Source organism: Artemia sp. Qi Xiang Cuo, chromosome 11 (assembly GCF_049724085.1).
Source record: "Artemia sp. Qi Xiang Cuo chromosome 11, ASM4972408v1, whole genome shotgun sequence".
NCBI lineage: Eukaryota > Metazoa > Arthropoda > Branchiopoda > Anostraca > Artemiidae > Artemia > Artemia sp. Qi Xiang Cuo.
The window spans coordinates 67,286,793-67,307,850 of NC_142804.1; the positions used below are offsets into that span (position 1 = coordinate 67,286,793).

Genomic DNA, 21,058 nt, shown 5'->3' on the forward strand with positions numbered 1-21,058 from the left:
TAAAAATTATTAGATTGGTCATTTGCCTCCATTTTTACCACTTTGCTGATGAATGTACAGAAGTTAATTCAGTAAAGACGCTAGTTAACCCTATTCACAAAAATTTGATACTAAATTTAATAAGATTTTAATTTTCGATCGTTCTTGCTGTTAATTCGCTCTCACCTGGAACGAAATATTAAATTTGTATTAAACATTATTAACTTTTCGACGTACCGGGAACACGCCCATACTTTTCTAATCGAAGAAATAGAAGGTTTAAAATTCAAGGAAAAGATGACTGCAGAGCATAATTACATAAAGTTTCTTTTATTAGTTTACCTAGGTAAATCTATCTAAAAATAACTTTTTTTAGAGGCAAATCTAGCCTAGGCTATCTTGTATCGGGAAACCATAGAGAAAAAACAACATGTACAATTAGATTCTTGATCAATGTTCTTTCCAAGTATAATGGCCACTGCTGTATTAATTCTGCCCCAGTCCCCCCATAATGGGTTAGGCTATGTTTTATTATGGAGCAGAAATCAGATGTACTTGAAAAAACTGGTTTCAGTGTAGTAGGCCTACTTCCAGTTTCCCAAGGGAAAAGTTACTAAATACTTGAAACAGCTTATAAATAATTCTAAAATACTTAGGCTATTGGTAAATTTTTCTGATTAGGCTAACAGAAAATTGAGATAGCCAAGAGATAGACATAGGCTTCATCAACCTTTAGGCTAGAAATAGAGTTTCATCCTGAATCCAAATATTAAATATTAATTTGTAGGCTATTGCAAATTTATTTCTCCACCCTAGCAGTCATGTATTGGCATATATCTTTTATATTCTTTACACTCTTTGAGATAGGTGATAAATTTCTATTTGACACTGCAATTTAGCTAGGATGAAAGTGGAAACATCATTTAATGCCTTTTTTATGCTTTTTCATAATACAATAATTACTTCTGTTGTAAATTGCATCTTGAGCCCTTAAAGGAGCCCCAAAGGCATTTCATTTTTGTAATCACACAAAGAAGTTATAACCTAACCAACAAAATACTTGATTTTCAATTAAAACCATTTTCCTACTGTTTGAAGTTTTTTAAATGTCATCAACAAAAATAGCTTTGAATTTTGCAATTTGAAACTTGGCTGTTGACAATTCAGGGTATATTCCAATTCAGGGTACATATTTTCACATTAAGGGGGTGTGGGGGGAGGGTAAAGTTCATGGTAAATTTGCAGTGGGCCATATAATTTAGCTAAAAAAGGATAATAATAGCAACCTGACTATACTTTAATGGTACAATAGGCTGTCTTGTTCACCACGTTTTGTCAATCATAATCAATCTTCAATTTTTAGAACCATGTGCATCTGTTTGATGAACAGACGGTAAAGTTCATGGTAAATTTGCAGTGGGCCATATAATTTAGCTAGGATGAAAGTGAAAAAATCATTTGATGCTCTTCTTATGCTCCATCATAATTCATATAAAATACCTTCAGGGCCCCTTTAAGGGCTCAAGATTCAATTTGCAACAGAAGCAATTATGGTTATATCAAAGAGCATAAAATAGGGCATCAAATGATGTTTTCACTTTCATCCTAACTAAATTATAGTGCAACCTAGAAATTTACCAGATAGGCTAGAATCATCTTTCTGTTAATATATGAATAAAACTGAAATACTGAAAAGATTTATACATCAAAAGATATTTGTTTAGCCTTGTGTCATCTCATAAGGAGGCATGTTAAGAAAACAATTCTTACTTTAAAATATGTATGATGATCCTAGTTCTTATATTATCCAACGGGAGAACCTTTATCATCAAGTCTTTCCTCTAAAATTCCTTCTTTTTTCAGCTTAAGAGAAAAAGTTTCCAAAAATCACCACATTGAGAATTCAATGCTTAAGTCTTTTTAAATTGCCGCCTAATAAGTTCTTTTATAGATAGCGTTCATGCCGGTCTTTTTAATATTTTTTTTTTTTTAAGAGCAGTGGCAAAGGGCAAATAGCTGTGGAGCAAATACAAAATATTAATATCAGTGGCAAAAATAAAAATGTTGCTATAAATATACATATACATAGGCTACAGACAATATACCCCCACACCCCTAATTTGCAAATATATACCCAACATTGCACTCTGAATCTAAATAGAACCAAATGAACTATACCTCAGTCCCTAAATATATCCAAATCATGGTATATATTTGCAACATCAGAGGGTTGGGGGTATATACTATGTATGTATATGTATGTTTACAGCAATATAATTATTTTTTAGTGAGTTTTTTTTTTAATGAGCACTGGCATTAGGTTAGGTTTTAATTTACCACTACTTTTTCTTTAAACACATTTTTTGACACACGTGCTAAACATGTGATAAATGCTATCTATAAAACAACTTATTTGGCGGCAGTTTATAGCGGCAATTTCAAAAGACTTAAGCATTGAACTTTCAACAAGGTGATATTTGGAAACTTTTTCTCTTTTGAGGATTTTTAGAGGAAAGACTTGATGATAAAGGTTCTTCCGTTGGATAATATAAGAACTAAGATCATTATACATATTTTAAAGTATGAATTGTTTTCTTAACATGTCTCCTTATGAGATGACACAAGGCTAAATAAATACCCATCAAAATAGGATAATTAGTATTTCCAAAATGAGGTCCTTGTATATAAGTCAATAATTTAATATTTTCAAGTGTTAGATCTTAAATAATTTCAATATTAAACATATTGATGCATAGCTTAGATTTTTAGCTATTCATTGATACATACAATTCTTCTCAATTCCTCTTTGGTAATAAGGTGTGAGGGTTTTTGTTTTACATAAATTTGCTCAATTGGATAGTGCTTTTTTTTACCCTACCTAAGGTTTTATCTCAATATTTTGGGATAGGCTGGCATGGCTTAGAAATGAGCATAGACCAATTTTTGAATCAGAATTTCACCCTGAATCTAAATATAACATTCTTTTGCATTACAAATTTATTTCCATTGGTTTAATTTAGATCAAGGCATCTATAACAAAATCCTATATTGTATATAAGTACAAACAAACAACATCAGCAAGAGCATATGCAAGTAAATATAATAGATAATGCTACATCTACCTTCTTCACATTTAACAAAGTCTATATATCAATTTATGCTACTGGCTTAATCACTCTGCCATCCCTTAGATTTTTTAACCTTCCGTCTTGATCTTGGAGAATACCTTTTTAGTATTTTTATTAAAAAAAATTTTTTTTGGGTATTTCCATTAAAAGAATATTTTAAAAATGCCCCTCCTCCTGGACTTTGAAAAACATCTAAGCAACAGTTGCAGGCTATATAAGTTTAATGTATCAGAAGGTGCATTTTGGATCCACACAATATTATACAACTAAGGTTTTGTGTGGGTCAGTGTTGTGTTTTCATCACCTCATTGGATTTTGTTTGTACTGCGGAATTTTGTTTGTAACACAATGTATTTTGTTTGGTGGGGAGGCAGGGGGGGAGTTACCATCGGATCACTATTGACGCTTAAGAAGGGAACTAGAACTTTGAATTTCTAATCACTTGAGTCTCCTTGGAAGTTTATACAACCACCTCTTCCATAAAACCTTATATACCCCCGGGGCACAAGTTACAACCCTTAGTTCCCCGCCCTCTGGGGGGGGGGGTATGTTGACCTCGAAATTTTTGTTATTTGATCGTTGGACTATGCCAAAGAAAATGCCAAAGAATATGTTTTGGCTTAATCACTCTGCCACTGTAGGTTCAGGGCAAGTTCACTGATGCAAAGGGAAATGATGTAACTTCTATATATGCATGGAGTTTAGGTAGGAAGGTCTGATTTTTGGTGGTGAAATTGGCAAATGTGGCTTCTCTTCTTGGTCAGTTCTTAGGCTTCTTCTGTTGAATAAAAATCAATGTGAGGATTTCTGATAGAGGATGTATCTGTGTAGGCCATATCTTTGTTTTTGTCTTGACCTGCCAGGGTGCCAGTGATATAAGGGAAGGGGAATGACTTCAATAAAAATGGGTTCTGTTCATTTGCAGCCTGGATCCATCACCAGCTTCAACTACAAAGGATTTAGGATTTTTGTGGTGGGAAATGTTTTTGGGTCTTATCCAAGAGCTATTTACCATTTTTTGTACAAAAACATTGTCACCTGGCTGGAATTTTGGAAGTTTCTGTGCTGATTTGTTGTAAAAAGATTTCTACCTATTCTGTTCAATCAACCTGTATTGCATCCAAGCTTTTCCTATACCGGTATTCCAAAAGGACAACATGAGGGTTGGCTCCACCTTCTTTTTCTTTAGTGAGTATTGTCTTGCAGGTTTGGACTGACTTTTCTACAAACCTATTTGAATTCAGGTATTTAAGGCTAGATGTTTTCAGGCTGCTTCCCCAGGACTGAGCAAAATCTTTGAATTCCTGGGAGAGCAGTTGTGGTCTGCTGTCTGAGGTTATGATCAAGGAGTCTCAAAATGTAAAATAAAAATGGGTTTTCATTTTTTCTATGATGAGTTTGGTTTGGCATTTTTTCAACTTGAAAAATCTGCAATAATATTTACTGATTATGAGATAGCATGCTCTATTCCATTCAAATAAGTCGATACAAAGCTGCTGCCATTGAAGTAATGGTTTCTAGCTGCTTCTTAGTAGTTCTTTCTGGTTGATGACTGTAAACTTTGAACATATTTTACTGTCTGGATGAACTTCACTTTCTACATTCATCTTTGGCCAGTATATGATCATTCTTGCATGCTGGTTAGTTTTGTCTATAGTTAGCATTGTAGAGTTGTATGATGATCTGTTAGCCTTTCAAGAGCACACTGTTGTGGATGCTCACTTTGTGCTAAATATTCCAGAAGGAATATTTTTTTTTCCAACTTATAGCATTATAGAGTTGTATGATGATCTGCTAGCCTTTCAAGAGCACACTGTTGTGGATGCTCACTTTGTGCTAAATATTTCAGAAGGAATATTTTTATTTCTATTCCAACTTTTAGCATTGTAGAGTTGTATGATGATCTGCTCACCTTTCAAGAGCACACTGTTGTGGATGCTCACTTTGTGCTAAATATTCCAGAAGACTGAAATTTCCACCAGGCATGACTGACATTTTGAAGGCCATCAATCACATATAAGAAACCAAGTATTTATGGTCTGTCAGATAATCTGTCTCCATGCCCTCATCTGTCCTTTTTGACTAATTAATTAAAAAAACCTCTAGCATTGTAGAGTTGTATGATGATATGCTAGCCTTTCAAGAGCAAACTGTTGTGGATGCTCACTTTGTGCTAAATATTCCAGAAGGATGAAATTTTCACCAGGCATGACTGACATTTTGAAGGCCATCAATCACATATAAGAGATGTGAGTATTGCTTGTTGGGCATCTTTAAATGTCTCATGCTGGATATTTTCATGTTTAGTGTCACTCACTGGTAAGGTTTTTATCACTGCTTGAACATAGACTTCAATGTTGTTCTGCAATTGAGTGTCTATGTCAGGTAAGTGAAGACATGACAGTGCACCAGGTATTGGTACTTCTACACTATGACTGTATTGGATTTCGAAGTTGTAGGGCTGAATCTGGTTCATCATTGGCTAGAGACAGATGAGCACAGCATGGAGTGGACATGACATGAATGTCTCTAGTGGGCAATGATCAGTAGCAACAAAGACTTTACAACTATAGATGTAGTTGTGGAAGTGTTTGCATTCATGCACATTGGCATACAGCTCTTTCTCTGTCTGTGAAAAGTTCTGTTCTGTATTGCTTTACACCATGAAGCAAAACCAAAGATTTCACCTTTCAAGGATAGTTTGGCTCCCAACCCATGTCTCAGTGCATCAACATTAAGGTTCAATGTTTGCAATCATGTTCAAAAAAAGATAAAATGTCAGATATAGACCTTTTTTACTTCTTCCATTGATGATTTGTGGATAGTTTCCCATTTGAATTCTGTGGCTTTAATTAGATCTCTCAATGGCTTGTTCTTTGAAGATTGATCAGGTATGTATTTCAATAAAAAGTCAACATTCCAAGTAACACCTGAAGCTCCTCTTTTGACTTGAGATTTCACACACCCTTTATTGTTCTTATTTTTTGGGGGTCAGACTTTATTCTCTCTTTACCAATGATTTGTCTAAAGTATTTGACCTGATCTTTTGTAAATTCACTCTTGTCTTTATTGAATTGGATTCCAGTTTCTTTACATCTGTTGAGAACTGCAGCCTGGCTGTGATCATTAACACTACAATGCGTATATGTATATATATATATATATATATATATATATATATATATATATATATATATATATATATATATATATATATATATATATATATATATATATATATATATATATATATATATATATATATATCATATATATATATATCATATATATATATATATTACTGTATGTATTGTGCTGTAATTTTATGGAGCCCTGTAGACTAGAGTAGAATATTTTTATTTACAACACATACATAAATAAGTGTCACAAAACAGTACATATGCCTGGTGGCAAATTGGTATATTACCTATTTTCTGGGTATTTTACATTTTTTATTTGTACTTTACATATTTTACCGTGCCTTGTAGTTATCATTGTGAAAAACTACCCAAAGGCTGGGAGAAACAAGGTTCGAATATGATATTGTTATTGTGATTTTTACTGGAGACACAGAGGGAAAAAAATTAATATAATTGTTAAATGCACTCATAAATTTCGTGGTGAAGTGTTTTTTGACACATAGGTTGTTTTGGTGACAATAACACACTTGTGAAAAAAAAACACACTTGGTAAAACAAACTTTGATGGTAGTAATGCAGCCCTCTATTATCAGAACAATAAACAAAGGACAAAATAAACACTTATTTATTTTTATGCCTAAACTAAGATGGAAGCAGAACAAAATGAAAGGGGATATACTTAATGTTTTTTTAGCTGCTGATGAATGAGTTTGTTTGCAGCGGGTATATCATAAAAAGGAACTAAATTGGAAGCTATAAATGATATTTTTTTCCTGGGAAAGGAGAGAATGATTCTAAAAAAAAATGCTAGATAATTTGATTAGGGAGTGTCTAGAAATTCAAAGAAGCTTGAAGTGTCAAGGGATTGGGACCAAATTAGCCCTGCCTTCATTCCTAAGCAAATCAAAACCTACTTGTTATAAAATGAGTAATAATCGAATTTATGTGTCATAAACTAAATAGTATTTTAACAAAACTTGAATTCATTTATGTTAAAAAAATTCTACCTATTGGTTTTCCAAATAGACGAGGGTTCCTAGGCTTAATCTTTTTAAGCCTAGGAAAATCAAAATCTTCAAAAATTTTCATTAAAAGCAGAAAAAAGATAGACGAAAAAAATGTTCAACAGGTCCTCTAGCTACTGGGCAACTCTAAAACAGCAATTCTACCTTATATTTCCTAGGGAATACCTTATTTTACCAATTTTACTGACTGGGCTTCTATTTTATGGTAATTTTATAACAGTAGCTGTGAGGACATTACAACCCTGGAGGCATAGTTACTAAAGCTTTTGACTGTTCAGATAGATCACTGTTTCAAAATGTTGATTAGTAATGAGGGAAGTGAGTATCTAAATGGGCAAGGAAGCTGGTTGCTCTTTGAGTGCTTTTGACTCTTAAAATGCAAACTAGAACTTTGGTTTCAAATTGAATGAGCCTCCTCTGAAGTTTATACAACCGCCCCTTCCATAACAACCTTATATGTTAACAATGGGCAACTTGTATAACTTACAGCCCTGGGGGCTGGGGGGGGGGCTTCCAAACCTGGAAACAAAATTGTTTGACCTTTGACTATTTTAAACGAAATGACTATTGTGATTGGAAGCCTTTGTGGAAAAAAGTGTGTTTGTGGGGGGGGGGTCACCCTTGGAGATCATATTTGACTCTTAAAAAGGGCACTAGAAATTCTGATTAACCTTATATGTTAACAATGAACAACTTGCATAAATTACTGCCCTTGCCCATGGGGCTGAGGGGGGGGGGGCGTCAAACCTGGAAGCATAGTTATTTGACCTTTGGACCATTTTTAACAAAATGGCTATTTAAAAATCTTGATAACATGAATTTGGCAAAAAGCATGTGATGGTGTTTGTCAAACCCAGTTGCCCTCTGATCACTTTTGACTCTTAAAAAAGGCACTAGAACTTCTGATTTCCATTTGGAAAAAATGAGGCCCCTCCAAAGTTCATACCACTATAAGAGGCAACGCTAAGTGTTGCCTCTAACAAATCCTGTATGTAACCTGTAGATAAATTGTGCGATTATCCAATCATTTTCCCAGAAGCTATTATGAGCACAGCATCCCTGAAACCATAGTTGTTAGAGCTTTTGACTACTTTCAACAATATGGCTATTTCAGAACTTTGATCAGTGTTGAGGGGGGGCTTCTAAAAGGACAAGGATCATTTGCCCTTCAAGCACTTTTCAGCATCCCCTGAAAATTTCAATTATACAAGTACAACCAGAATGCATCTAATGTCTTTTGATTTACTTCAACATCCCATCCAATATTTTCTGAAATTTTTTCAACTGAATATCATGCCTGTTCCTGAGAGATTGCAGCTTAGCCCAGCAAACCATTACTATAGCCTTTTTGGAATTCAGGACTAAATATGCCCCCTTATCACAGTAGTCAATCATATGTATAAACAATGGATCACTTTTATAACATGCAAGTCCTGCATATAACATGCAAATCATGATACACCCTCTGATTTAAGAAAGGATTAATTGCATAATTTACAATCCTTGCCCTGGTGGCTGTTGGGGGTATTGTGTCACTGGAGGTATAGTTACTATACCTTTTGAGTATTTGAAACAAAATCGGTTTTTCAAAATTTTGATCAGTGTTGAGGGGAGGAGGCATCTAAAAAGGGCAGGGGAGATGGTTGCCCTCCAATAGCTCTTTAAAATCCTCTTAATATTTCAGCTGATTGCCCTCAGCTGTTCCTAAGATACTGATGATATGCCTTCCTGACAGCCAGCATGTACACATTGTGTCTTATTGTTTTTGACATCCATCTCCGAAGCTGCAGGGGACCAATTCATCCTGATAGTCATGCTTATTTGAGCTTTATACTATTTTGAGCAAGATGCCTATTTCAAAATTCTGATCAAATGTATTTGGAGTAAGGGTGACTAAAAATGGTATGAGAGGGGGCTGGCAGCCCTCCAAGCACTTTTCAACACCTCTTCAACATGTCCTGAAAGTTTCAACTTAATACCCTTAGCTGGTATTAAAATATTGCAGATCCTTATATTTGATAAAGGGATGCACATAGTGTCTTTTGATTTTGCATAACATACTCTTCAACATTCTCCAAAAATTTGAATTAATACACTTGACCTTAGGGCTATTAGGGGCATTGCATCTCTGGAGGCATAGCTTTTAAAATTTTCAACTAGTTTGAACAAAATGATAATAAAAAATTTCAATCATTGTAGATGAGAGGGGCACCTAAAAAGTCCACGAAGAGGGAAGGGATACTGGTTGCTTTCCAATCTCTCTTCAACATCCCCTCAATGTACCTTGAAAGTAACATTAGCTGTTTGGTAGATATTGCTGATATTCCTTTTTTCACAACCAGCAAGCACATAGTTTACTTGATTGTGTTTGGCATCTTTCAAAACGTTTGCTTAGATCCAAGATCAAGCAGTACTCTATTCTTAATAAAAAAAACTTTGTATTAACAATGGGCAACTTACATAACTAACAGGCTGTGATATTTTGTAGATAAATCTTTATTTAAAACCCAGGCACCTATAATAAAGAACACTATAAGCAAAGCAAGCAAGCATAACGCATCAAGGCAAGTAAGCATAAGCACGCAATAACAGCTGGTGCATGACCACAAGAATAAAGCAAGGTATCACATAATGCTACATCCCCCTTCAGCTATTTCCAAGGGATGGGCTCCTTCTACTTCTAGGCATGGAGGCGCTAGGCTTACTCTGCTAACTGCCAATAACTTGGCAAATTATCACTCAATACAGGACACAAAAGAACACTACACCGGGAGGCGCAAGGCTCACTCCTAGAAGGTTCACTTGCTGGCTGGTGGGGCTCAGCTATAGCCATACCTGGCTCGGTGGTGGTATTCGGGAATCTCTGCAATGATCTGTGCAGATTCATGCTTGTGGCAGTGTCAGGACAATCTGCAACCTGTCCCAGGTTTAGTGACCTTGGCACAGCCCAGGAGGGGTACTTCATGGCAGGTCTATCATCAGTTGTGAGTGGGGAGCTGCTTTGATTAAGTGTCTTCGGTTGCGACGAAGGATTGTACCATCTTTAGTTGATAGGTAGTACGATCTAGGCTCATCTGCGTTTTTAATTATTTCCCTGCTTCTCCACGGTGCTTCTGGCTGTTTTCTGAAGAAGACCTGGTCACCTCCTCTGAGTTTGGGATGTTCTCTAGCATGGCGGTCATAGTAGGATTTCTGTCTGTGTTGAGCCATCTCTCTGCTTGCCAAGAATTCAGAAGTCTGTATCACTCTCTTTTCTAAGTGCTTTTCTGTGCATGGCAGTTTTGAGCGGAGCTGGCGGCTCATGAGCATTTGTGAAGTGGTAGCTAAACCATCTATTGGGGTGTTACGGTATTCCAGAATTCCAAGGTACGGGTCCAATCCATTTTCACTTACCTTGGTCATGATGCTCTTGCAAGTCTGGATAATCTTTTCCACTAATCCATTTGACTGGGGGTATATTGGACTTGAAGTTTTTTAACTCAAATCCCCAGTCTCTGGCAAACCTCTTGAATTCTTGGGACACAAATTGTCTACCATTATCGGACATCATGACCTGGGGTATACCATGACGGGCAAAATGCGACTTCAGTTTCAAAATGACTTCTGCAGATGTTAATTCACACAACAGATCAGTTTCAAAACAGCAGCTATGGTAGTCCACCACTAGGAGGTAGCTGGCTCCATGCCAGGTGAATATGTCACAGGCAACTTGTTGCCAGGGGAGAACTGAAACTGGTGAGCAGATAAGTGGCTCTTTTAGCAGACTCCTGCTGTTTTTTTGGCATGTGTAGCAACTGACAATCAGACTTTCTGTGTCTGTGTTCATTCGTGGCCAGTAGATAAGCATCCTGGCTCTCTGTTTAGTTTTCTCCCCTCCTAGGTGTGACATGTGTAGCTGTTTTAACGTGTCGGTTCTCAGACATCCTGGTACCACTATCCTGTCTCCCTGGAATATGATTTCGTCATTGATGCACAGTTCGTGTTGTACTCCCCAAAATGGCAGTACGTGACTAGGACATAGCTTGCGGCAAACTGGCCAGCCGGTTCCTCTAATTTCTCTGAGTGCAGCTAGCTGGGGGTCTTCTTTAGACTGGTTGTGGATTTCTTGCAGTTTTGTATCACTCACCGGAAGTAACTTGACAACTTGGTGTAAATATGCTTCGAGTTCTCTCTGGCTTGCCTTGTCAATGTCTTACAGGTGGATCCTTGATAAAGCATCAGCGACTGGTATTTCAGCGCCAGGTTGGTAAGTGAAACTCAAGTTGTATGGCTGAATCTGGAGCATCATCCTTTGTAGTCTTGCTGGGGCCTTGTGCAAAGGCTGTCGTAAGATGGTTTCAAGAGGGCAATGATCAGTGAACGCATTGACTTGCCTTCCATAAATGTAATGATGGAAGTATTGGCAGCCAAATACAATTGCGTAAAGTTCTTTTTCTAGCTGTGAGTATGTTTGCTTGGTAGACGTAAGGGCTCGTGAAACGTATGCTATTGCCTGTCCATTTGTTGAGATGTATGCTCCTAGGCCATGCGATGAGGCATCAACGGTCAGGTCAATTGAGGTACTTTGGTGATCAAAGAAGTGAAGGTGCGACACAATGGAGCCCTTTATTTCCTTTAAGGCAAAATCGTGCTTTGTTTCCTAAACAAAGTCTTTGTCTTTGCAGATGTCACAAAGGTCCTTGCATTTTGTTGATAGATTAGGGATGTATCTGGCTAAGTAATTTAGCATTCCTAAGAGGGTGGTCAGCTCTTCTTTGTTTGCTGGCTTCAGCATTGCATTAATTGCACGTAGTTACTCTGGATCAGGGTGCATCCCTTTTTCGCCAATCAAATGGCCAAAGTATGTTACCTCTTGTACCCCAAATTTACATTTACTGGGGTTGAACCTCACCCCTTTTGCTCAAGCCCTCTTTAAGACGGCAACAAGACGCTGATTATGCTCTTCCAGGGTTGAACCAAAAACTAGCAGATCGTCTATGATGACTATAATGCGCCTCTGGAATTCGTCCTGCGCTGATATAATGCCAAATGGCATGCGCTTGAAACGGTATCTTCCAAAGATAGTGTTGAATGTAGTTAGGTCTGAGGATTCCTCATCTAGTGACAATGATAAGTATCCTGAACGTGCGTCCAGCTTTGTGAAGTACTTTGCTCCATACAAGTTGGATGTAGAGTCTTCTAGCGTTGGAATAGGGTAGTGGGGTCTTCTGATGGATTTGTTGAGATCAACAGGGTCAATACAGAGACAGAGAGTGCCATCTTTCTTTTGAACAGCCACCATGGAGTTGACCCATTTATTAGGGAGTGTCAGCTTCTCAATGACACTGTCTTTCTCCATTTTCTCAAGCTCTGCTTTAAGCTTGTTGCGAAGAGCTGATGGGATTTTCCTTATAGCATGAACCTTAGGGATGGCTCCGTCCTTCAAATAAATATGGCACTTGCCATCCAGATTTCCCAACCCTTCAAAGACATCATTAAATTCTTTAATAACCTCCGAAACAGAGTTGCAGATTGGTACTTCAGTGCTTGCAGCAGAGATGACATTCACGATCTGTTTAATAAGATTCAGATCCAAGCTTGATCTAAAGCTAATAATGGGAACAGAGCGTTTTTCTACAATTTAGAGATGCTGGTTGGAAGGCCTAGATTGCTCATAGGTACACCTCACAGTATATGTCCCTCGAACGGGAATCTTGCCACCACAGTAACTAGTGAGCTTCTGCTTAGCCTTAGTTATTTCTGGCTTTGGCAAGAGCATGTCAAAATACTTGATAGGAAGGATATTTACTTGCGCTCCTGCGTCAACTTTGAAGCTCACTGGCAACTGGGCGTTTATTTTGCGGGAAACTATGGCTTCTTCCTTGTCGTTTGTTTCCGATACTTCATGCAAAAATATATGGTCCTCATCATCAGAGTTTTCAAGTGTGTTGTTGGTGCCTGAAACTACATTTACGACCTTGTTGCTTCTGCAGACGTGTGCAAAATGGTTAGGCTTATGGCACTTTGTATATGTTTTTCCTTTTGCAGGACATGCATGATTTGAGCTGTAGCTGCCTCCACAGAAGCAGCATTCTCTAGATCTTTGGCTGGTGGCCTTGAACGCTTCGTTTCTTCTGCTTGGGCGGCGATTGATTTTATGAATGGAATCAACTTCTTTTTTATGCTACCCTTGTCAAATGTTCTTAGCTATGCCTGGGTGTTTTCAAACATGTGACAGTTCTCTATAGTTGTTTCAAGGGTTAGGGCATCTCCTTCTACTAGCAGGCACTCTCTGATACGTGGGTTCAGCATTTCACAGACTATTCTATCTCGTACCATTTCATCTGCGTCCCTGTAGCTACAGGCCTTAGCCAAGTTTTTCACCTCTGTTATGTAGCTTTCTGTATTTTCTCCCTCAGGTTGATCACGTTTCTGATAGACATACCTTGCAAACATGCTGTCTATTTTACGTGTTGCATAATCTTTGAATTGTCATGTATGGCTCAAGCCTTTCCTTTTCACTCTCACTGAAGGTATTAAATATCTCTCTTCCCTTGTCTCCTACCCAAATAAGTAGGTAGGCGCACATGATCTTCTCAGTTTTTCCAGATAAAGGGCCAGCAAACATAAGACGAGCATGCTGCTCAAATCGTTTCCACTCATCTGGAAGACACAGCGGGTCCCAACTGATACTTGGCTGGTGGATATCCATTACTGGTTACTCACTTCTGACACCGTGTGATATTTTGTAGATAAATCTTTATTTCAAACCCAGGCACCTATAATAAAGAACACTATAAGCAAAGCAAGCAAGCATAACGCATCAAGGCAAGTAAGCATAAGCACGCAATAGCAGCTGGTGCACAACCACAAGCATAAAGCAAGGTATCACATAATGCTACACAGGCCTTGTCCTTTGAGCTATGGGGGGTTTTGTCATCTCCTGAGTTATAGTTATTTGACCTTTGGACTATTTTGAACAAAATTGCCCTCTCAACATTTTGATTTAATGCATTTGAGGAAAGAAGGGCATAGGCTGGTTGCCCTCCAATTACTTCGCTTTTAAAAAGGGCACTAGAAATTTTGGTTTCCAATTCGATTTCAATCATCTTCTGATAGTTTTTGTGACTGACCCTAAGTCAAACAAAAAGTTGTACAAAACATGCAACTCTATCTGGTTTTCTAGGGCTATAATGAAAGAAAGGTTGAGATGACTAGGGCACATTCAATGGATAAAGGATGCCAAAGATATTTTGTTTTGGCCATCTGTTTGTGGCAAAGTGTGGCAAAATGAGGTGGGAAGAGGTGATAAGGAAGGAAATCTAAAGGAAACTGGAAGTTTATGTTAGGGAGTGAAGTGTGAAGCTTTGAATAGATTGCAGTGGAGGAGGAGCATACACAACTGTGTTGGTCTCAGGTGGCTTGGTGCTGCAGTGAGATTTAGCAGTGGTATTAAGTTTTAGCATATCTTAAAATAATTTTATAAAATCATTTTCAATTCTTTAAAAATAGGATATCTTTGACAGCGTTGAGTTCATTACATACACTGCAAGCCATATTATCTCTGTTTTTTTTTTCTTTTTTTTTATAAATAGATGAGTAAGAATACTGGTTCTAACTGGTTATGCATAAGGTTTTGATATCTCAAATTCTGGTCCACATAAAGAAGAAATTCTTAAGTCTTGAAGAAACTGAAAGGCCACTAAAGTAAGTCAGGGTAGCAATATACATAAGTTTACTGTGTGCTAAACAGTAATAAGTTTTTGTTTTTTTTTTACCTGTGAAAGGAAAGATAGAGGGAAAAAATGTATCCTTTGTAACCCACACACTCAGTACCATATGGATTGTAGGGATGGGTCCCGAAATGCTATTTCCAGCAGCCACGCGGAGAGAGATCTTGGTGTCCTGGTAGACGACGAATTGAAATTTCATATTCATGCACAAGTGACTTTTGCAAAGGTTAATCAGACTCTTGGCTTAATCAAAAGAACGTTCACTAGAAGATCTCCAACTGCTATGACCATGCTATACAAGAGTCTAGTTTGACCAAGGCTAGAGTTTGGAATGTGTATCGTATGCCCAATCAATAAGACAGACCAAGCAGCTCTAGAATCAGTCCAGAGGAGGGCAACGAAATGTATTAGAGACCTCTATGATGTCCCTTATCCATCCCGTCTTCCTAAGCTTAGAATACCATCTCTAACATATCGTCGCAAACGAGGCGATGTGATAACAGCATACAAGCTCCTAAATGCTGAGTATACCATTCCTGGCCTTTTTCAACCGGACAATTCAAACAGAACTCGTGGTCATTCTCAAAAGCTATTCCGGAAACGAGCCAACACCACACTAAGGAACAAGTTCTTCTCAAATAGAGTTGTCAGCTTGTGGAACTCTCTTAGTGAAAAAACAGTAACCTCTACCAGCGTTGATGCGTTCAAGTCATCAGTGGATAGGGAGTGGCTTAACACACCGTGGTGCACCATTTGGGAGGCCACAGATGATGATTAACTGTCATCACTGAAGCTGGCGGACACAGGATTCTTCCTATCGCTACCATGTGCTATTTAAGGTAATTTAAGGTAATTGATTATTTTTGTTTGTTTGATTGTTTTAGTTTTATTTTCTCCATTGCCCGATTTAAAAAATCTTGAGTTGGGTGGTAGTTTTTAGCTACCTCCAGGTTTACCTTGTATTTATATCTCGAGCTGCAGTATAGTTACACTGGTCTATTTAAGAAATTTTCTATCCACATTTACCGTAAATGTGGATAGTAAATGATTTGCGTCTATGGTATGTGTGCTGATCTAGGCAAAATGTTGTCTTCCACTATCGCTATGATAAAGCTTGCAGTTGGTCAGATAGTCTGTCTCAATGCCCTCATCTGTCCTTTTTGACTAATTAATTTAAAAAACTTTCCACAAAACAAGTTTTTCAAAGAAAAGCAAAGAGCTCTATTTAGCCAAAAATGAGCAGAAATTAACATGAGTAGGGTTGATAACCCCCATGCCTTCTCAAGACCAGAACATAATTTGTGCTTTACTGAAAAAAACAAAAAAACAAATAACCATTGATTGTCGGTTTAGTTGACATATACTGATATTTATTCCTTAAAGTTTTGATAATTTTTTATTTATGAAAGTAAAAAAGGGTAAAAAATTAAAATGTATTCTGTTTTCAGTAAAGCACAAATTATGTTCTGGTCTTGAGAAGACATGGGGGTTATCGATTCGCACGAATGTGAATTCAAAAGCATGTGCGTTCCACGGACTCCCTTACCTCTCCTTCCCCTCCTTTCTGTAAGTTTCAAGTAGATTCTCAGGTTTGAGACAAAATGTGGTATACTTACCAAGCATCATATAAAATTCGTCAATCTCTCTAATCTCTAAAATGAGACATACTTGCTTGCCTTTAGTCTTTCAGAAGAAAAGAGCACCTGCTCTCTTGCAAGCATCTAAAACCCTAATGACTGTGAAAGCCCCCGGATGTATATTTGGTGCCGTAACCTGTTTAACATCACGTGATAATTTTGATACTAGGGAATGGCTAATTGTTACAGACATTTAAGTAATATATAAAATAAGATGTGCGGAAAAATTATGAAGTGGTTAGAAATGAAAAACAATGAAAACAAAGAAAAAGAGGAAACAAAACCAAGTATTTATGGTCTGTCAGATAATCTGTCTCCATGCCCTCATCTGTTCTTTTTGACTAATTAATTAAAAAAACTTTTTCCAATTTAAAAAAACTTTAATCTCCAAGCCTTCATCCCTCCCTTTTGAGTAATAATGTAAGGAAATTTCCGCACAACAGGGTAGGGGTGTGAAGGTAAATCCAACCAAAGGTTACCAGGAAAATCTAAATAATTTGGACCTTTCAATGCATTTTTTAAATTTTTTCCCTCCTCCCAATGACAAAACTTATTTTAATGTCCTCCAAAGCATAGACATAGAGCCAAAATCCTAAGATGGAGGGGCGTCACATTGTTTTATGCTTCTTACTTCTAGTCTACCTTGGAAGGAGAGAGAGCACTTTGGATCCATCTTTGAGGGGGTAATCCCACATCATTCCATTTATCAGCAATACTGTTGCTTATCTAGAATGTTGTTTCAATAATGGTGTACTTAGACATGAATTTTCTTCTGAGGATGGTCTGGGGGACTCCCCTTCCTCCCAAAAACTGTAGACTGCCATAGAAACACACTCCTTTTGTACTTTGACCCCTTTCCCCCTTCAGGAATAATCCAAACCCCTTCCAAATATTCCTCTTTTCATTCAAACTTCAGATGCTTTTTTTTGCAAGGTAGGTTTGAATTGAACCAGCCTAAATTAACCAATTTCTTTTGGATTCATTTACACAGCTCTGTATGAAATTGTGTCTTGTATTGATCTAAATGAGCCTACTTGACTCTATTTATTTCTTTTAAATCAAGCATTCTTTCCTTCAGGTAGTGTATTTGCAAGGGACTGCAATATACCTCTTACTCTAAGAGGGACATGGTTCTATCGTGAAAACAGAGTGTACCACACAACTGAAATCAATGCTGATTCGATGAGTGGCAGAGGCTATTGCGTGGCTTCAAATAGTTCTGCAGCAGAATACAACATGGTTTTTAAAGAGGACACATCAAGTTGTTATCACTGTGTCAAGTTTTATGTCAGGACTGTAAATATTTTGGAGAAAGTGGAATGTAAGTTCTGTTTTTGGTTTGTTTAATTTCTTTTAATTTGTCGGTTATTAAAAATAAAATGGTATAGTTGTTTGAGGACATGAAATGTAATGCTATGCACTGTGCCGTTCCTAGGGTTGGTGGTACCTGGAGAAAAATTGATCACAGTCCCCCCTCCCAACTCAAATATAAGCAAAAAAAGCCAAATCAAAGTGGAAAATTTGATCAAAGTGGGCAACCCCCTAGCCGTGCCGCCCTCCAGCTGCAGCTTCCGGTTGCAGCTGACCCTGCCCCCTTTGAACGGCTGTGGCTACGGATGTTTCTGGTTGTATACGACTGAAGCTTAATAATTGGTTTCACCCTCTGGTTTCGCTCCTTAATTCTTAATTTGAGAATAACAATAATAAAAAATGATTTCATTTATTCTAATCGGTTTATTTAATTTTTTCTATCCTTGTCTTTCTTAAAAGCATACCCTTGCAGCCTTGGGTTTTGATGTGCTGTTGATTTGTGATTTTGGGATTTTGATTTATTATAATTTATTGTACTACCACTCAGTGTTACCAGATGTCTGGTTTAAAGTTTTGCCGCCATAAAAGTGAAAATATGCCAAAACCGCCATTTTGCTTGTAAAAATGTGCTGAACAAAAGATTTTCCATAAAAAAAGTCGGTGCAATACGCCAATTTGAAAAAATCAATGCACAACCGCCTCAAAAAAGGGCCCATGTCGCGTAAATGCGCCCCATCTGGTAATTGCTACCACTGCCGAAATGAAACGGGTAAAACAATAGCAACTATACCAACAGATTTTAGCTCAAGAGAATTTCATTGTTTGTTTAATGCCTTTTTTTTACACTGATTATCTGGGAAAATTACAGTATTATCTTGGATAAAAAAGCAACATTTTTGACAAAATTTTTACTATCTGGCTATCACAATATAGGCTACTGCAATTGCTTTTCCTCCATGACAGCCAATTAATGATGTATTCCTGCAAATCTTAGCAGGATCTATAAAATACTTCGGAGTACCAAAAGTAAACTGTAATAAGAAGGCCTGAACACCCTCTGAAAGTTGTCACAGGTTTTTTGGCACTTTCTTCACAGGTTTTGAAAATTGGTAGTGGCAACACTGGTCCCATCTGGTAACTGCCACCACTGCTAAAATGAAACTGGCAAAACAATAGCAACTAAACCAACAGATTTTAGCTCAAGAGAATTTTATTGTTTGTTTAATGCCTGTTTTTACACTGATTATATGGGGAAAATTACAGTATAATCTTGGATAAAACAGCAACATTTGTTACTAAATTTTTGCTATCCGGCCATCACTACATTCAATATAGGCTACTGCAATTGATTTTTATCCCTGACAGCCAATGAATACCATTCTCTTTGAAAGGAAGTGGTTTTCATTGGCTTTCATGTGACGAAAATCAATTTCAGTTGAGAGAGAGAGATAGATTTATTCTAAACAAACAAACAATTTAACATAAGTTTAACGGCCACCCCAAGAAGTAAAAGCTTGTCCAAGGGGGTGGCAAAAATACACTAACATAACAAAACAGTAAAAAAAAAAAACGAAAAAAATAATAACCTATCTATATCACAGTCCCCAAACAGCACCACAAACCTTAAACCTTAACATTTTCATTAAATTTGCTATCATATTCATAATCATCACCCCCAGGAGCCATAAATATTTACCAATATAATTATAAAAAAAAAAAAAAAATAAATAAATAAAATAAAAAAAACTAATTACTATCTTAAACGAAGAAATATCACCTATATTTTTTATATTTTGATCAAGATGGTTCCAACTTCTGATCCCCCTGTGAAGCAAAGAAAACATCGATCGGGCCGAAACTACCAGTGGAATATTAATCTCTGCAGATGACCTAGTATCATAATCATGGACAGAAGATCTCAGGTTAGCCAAGCTATCAAAAACGAGAGGTTTATACCCCTCTGAATCCTAAAAATGAATAGAAGTGTATACAACTCCCGTAATCCGGAAGCTGGCAGTATCTTTACACGCTCATACGCGTTTCGTACCGAATCCCGGGGTTGTAGGCCATCTAACAGCCAAACAGCGTTTTTTAGTAGAACTCGTATTGGCCGAGCAATAGAAGGAAATGTTCCAAGCCAAACGCTACTACCATACAATATATATGGATGGATAAGGGAATAATAAAGAAGGCGCATAACAAAAGGAGGAAAAAAATGCTTAAGTTTTCTCATTATACCCAGGTTGCGAGACACGGTTTTACAAACATAATGTACATGGCGCTTGAATGATAAAACATCATCAATATAAACCCCCAGGTACTTATAAGAACACACCCGCTTTATAGGTCCATACTGTGTTGCAATATCCTGAAACCATGGATAAAAATCTGGTGAACGGGAAAAAATAACAAAATTAGTCTTACCCAGATTAATCTTTAATCTATTTACCCTCAACCAGGAATATAACCTATCAAAAACATCTTTCATGGATGTCTGAAGTAATTCTTCTGCCTTCGCGGTATTAACAGCAACTGTGTCATCAGCAAATAATGATACCGTCTCATTCCTGGGATTTTTGGCCATATCACTAAGATTAAAACAACAACTTGTGATACAATTAGGCATATCATTAATATACAATAAAAAAAGAATCGGACCCCTGCGGGACACCACTAGTCACTGGACGGGGGCCTGATTGTATACAAGTCATCTCTACAAACTGGTACCGGTTACTAAGGAAACTCCGTATAAAGTCAAGAGCTTTACCTCGGATCCCATAGACCTCGCATTTTTCCAGGAGTAGGCCATGGTCATCTGTATCAAAAGCCTTCTGTAGGTCTAGAAACACTGCACCAACCTTAAATCCTTCATCTAAAGCTATGTTAATTATACTAGTCAAAAATATCAATGCATCCTCTGTCTTCATATCTTTTCTGAAACCGAACTGATTATTACGCAACAATTTAAACTTCTCTAAAAAATAGGTCAAACGATTATTAGAAAATTTTTCAATAAGACGAGAAATAAGTGGGAAGACTATTGATGATATTGGGCCACTATTACCCAAATCATTTCTATCATCATCTTTATAAACTGGTGTCACTCTTGCATTTTTTAAACAATCT

General features: G+C 37.1%; 1 protein-coding gene across 1 annotated transcript in view; it reads left to right on the forward strand.

Annotated features, from left to right (window-relative positions):
- Positions 1–262: 262 nt before the first annotated feature.
- udt (protein undicht) overlaps positions 263–21,058 on the forward strand; it is a 112,717-nt gene continuing 91,921 nt past the window's right edge. The window contains exons 1-2 of the mRNA XM_089096963.1: positions 263–325; positions 17,700–17,942. Coding sequence (XP_088953089.1) covers positions 277–325; positions 17,700–17,942 — 292 coding nt within the window. The 5' untranslated portion in view covers positions 263–276. The remainder of the gene's footprint in view (positions 326–17,699; positions 17,943–21,058) is intronic.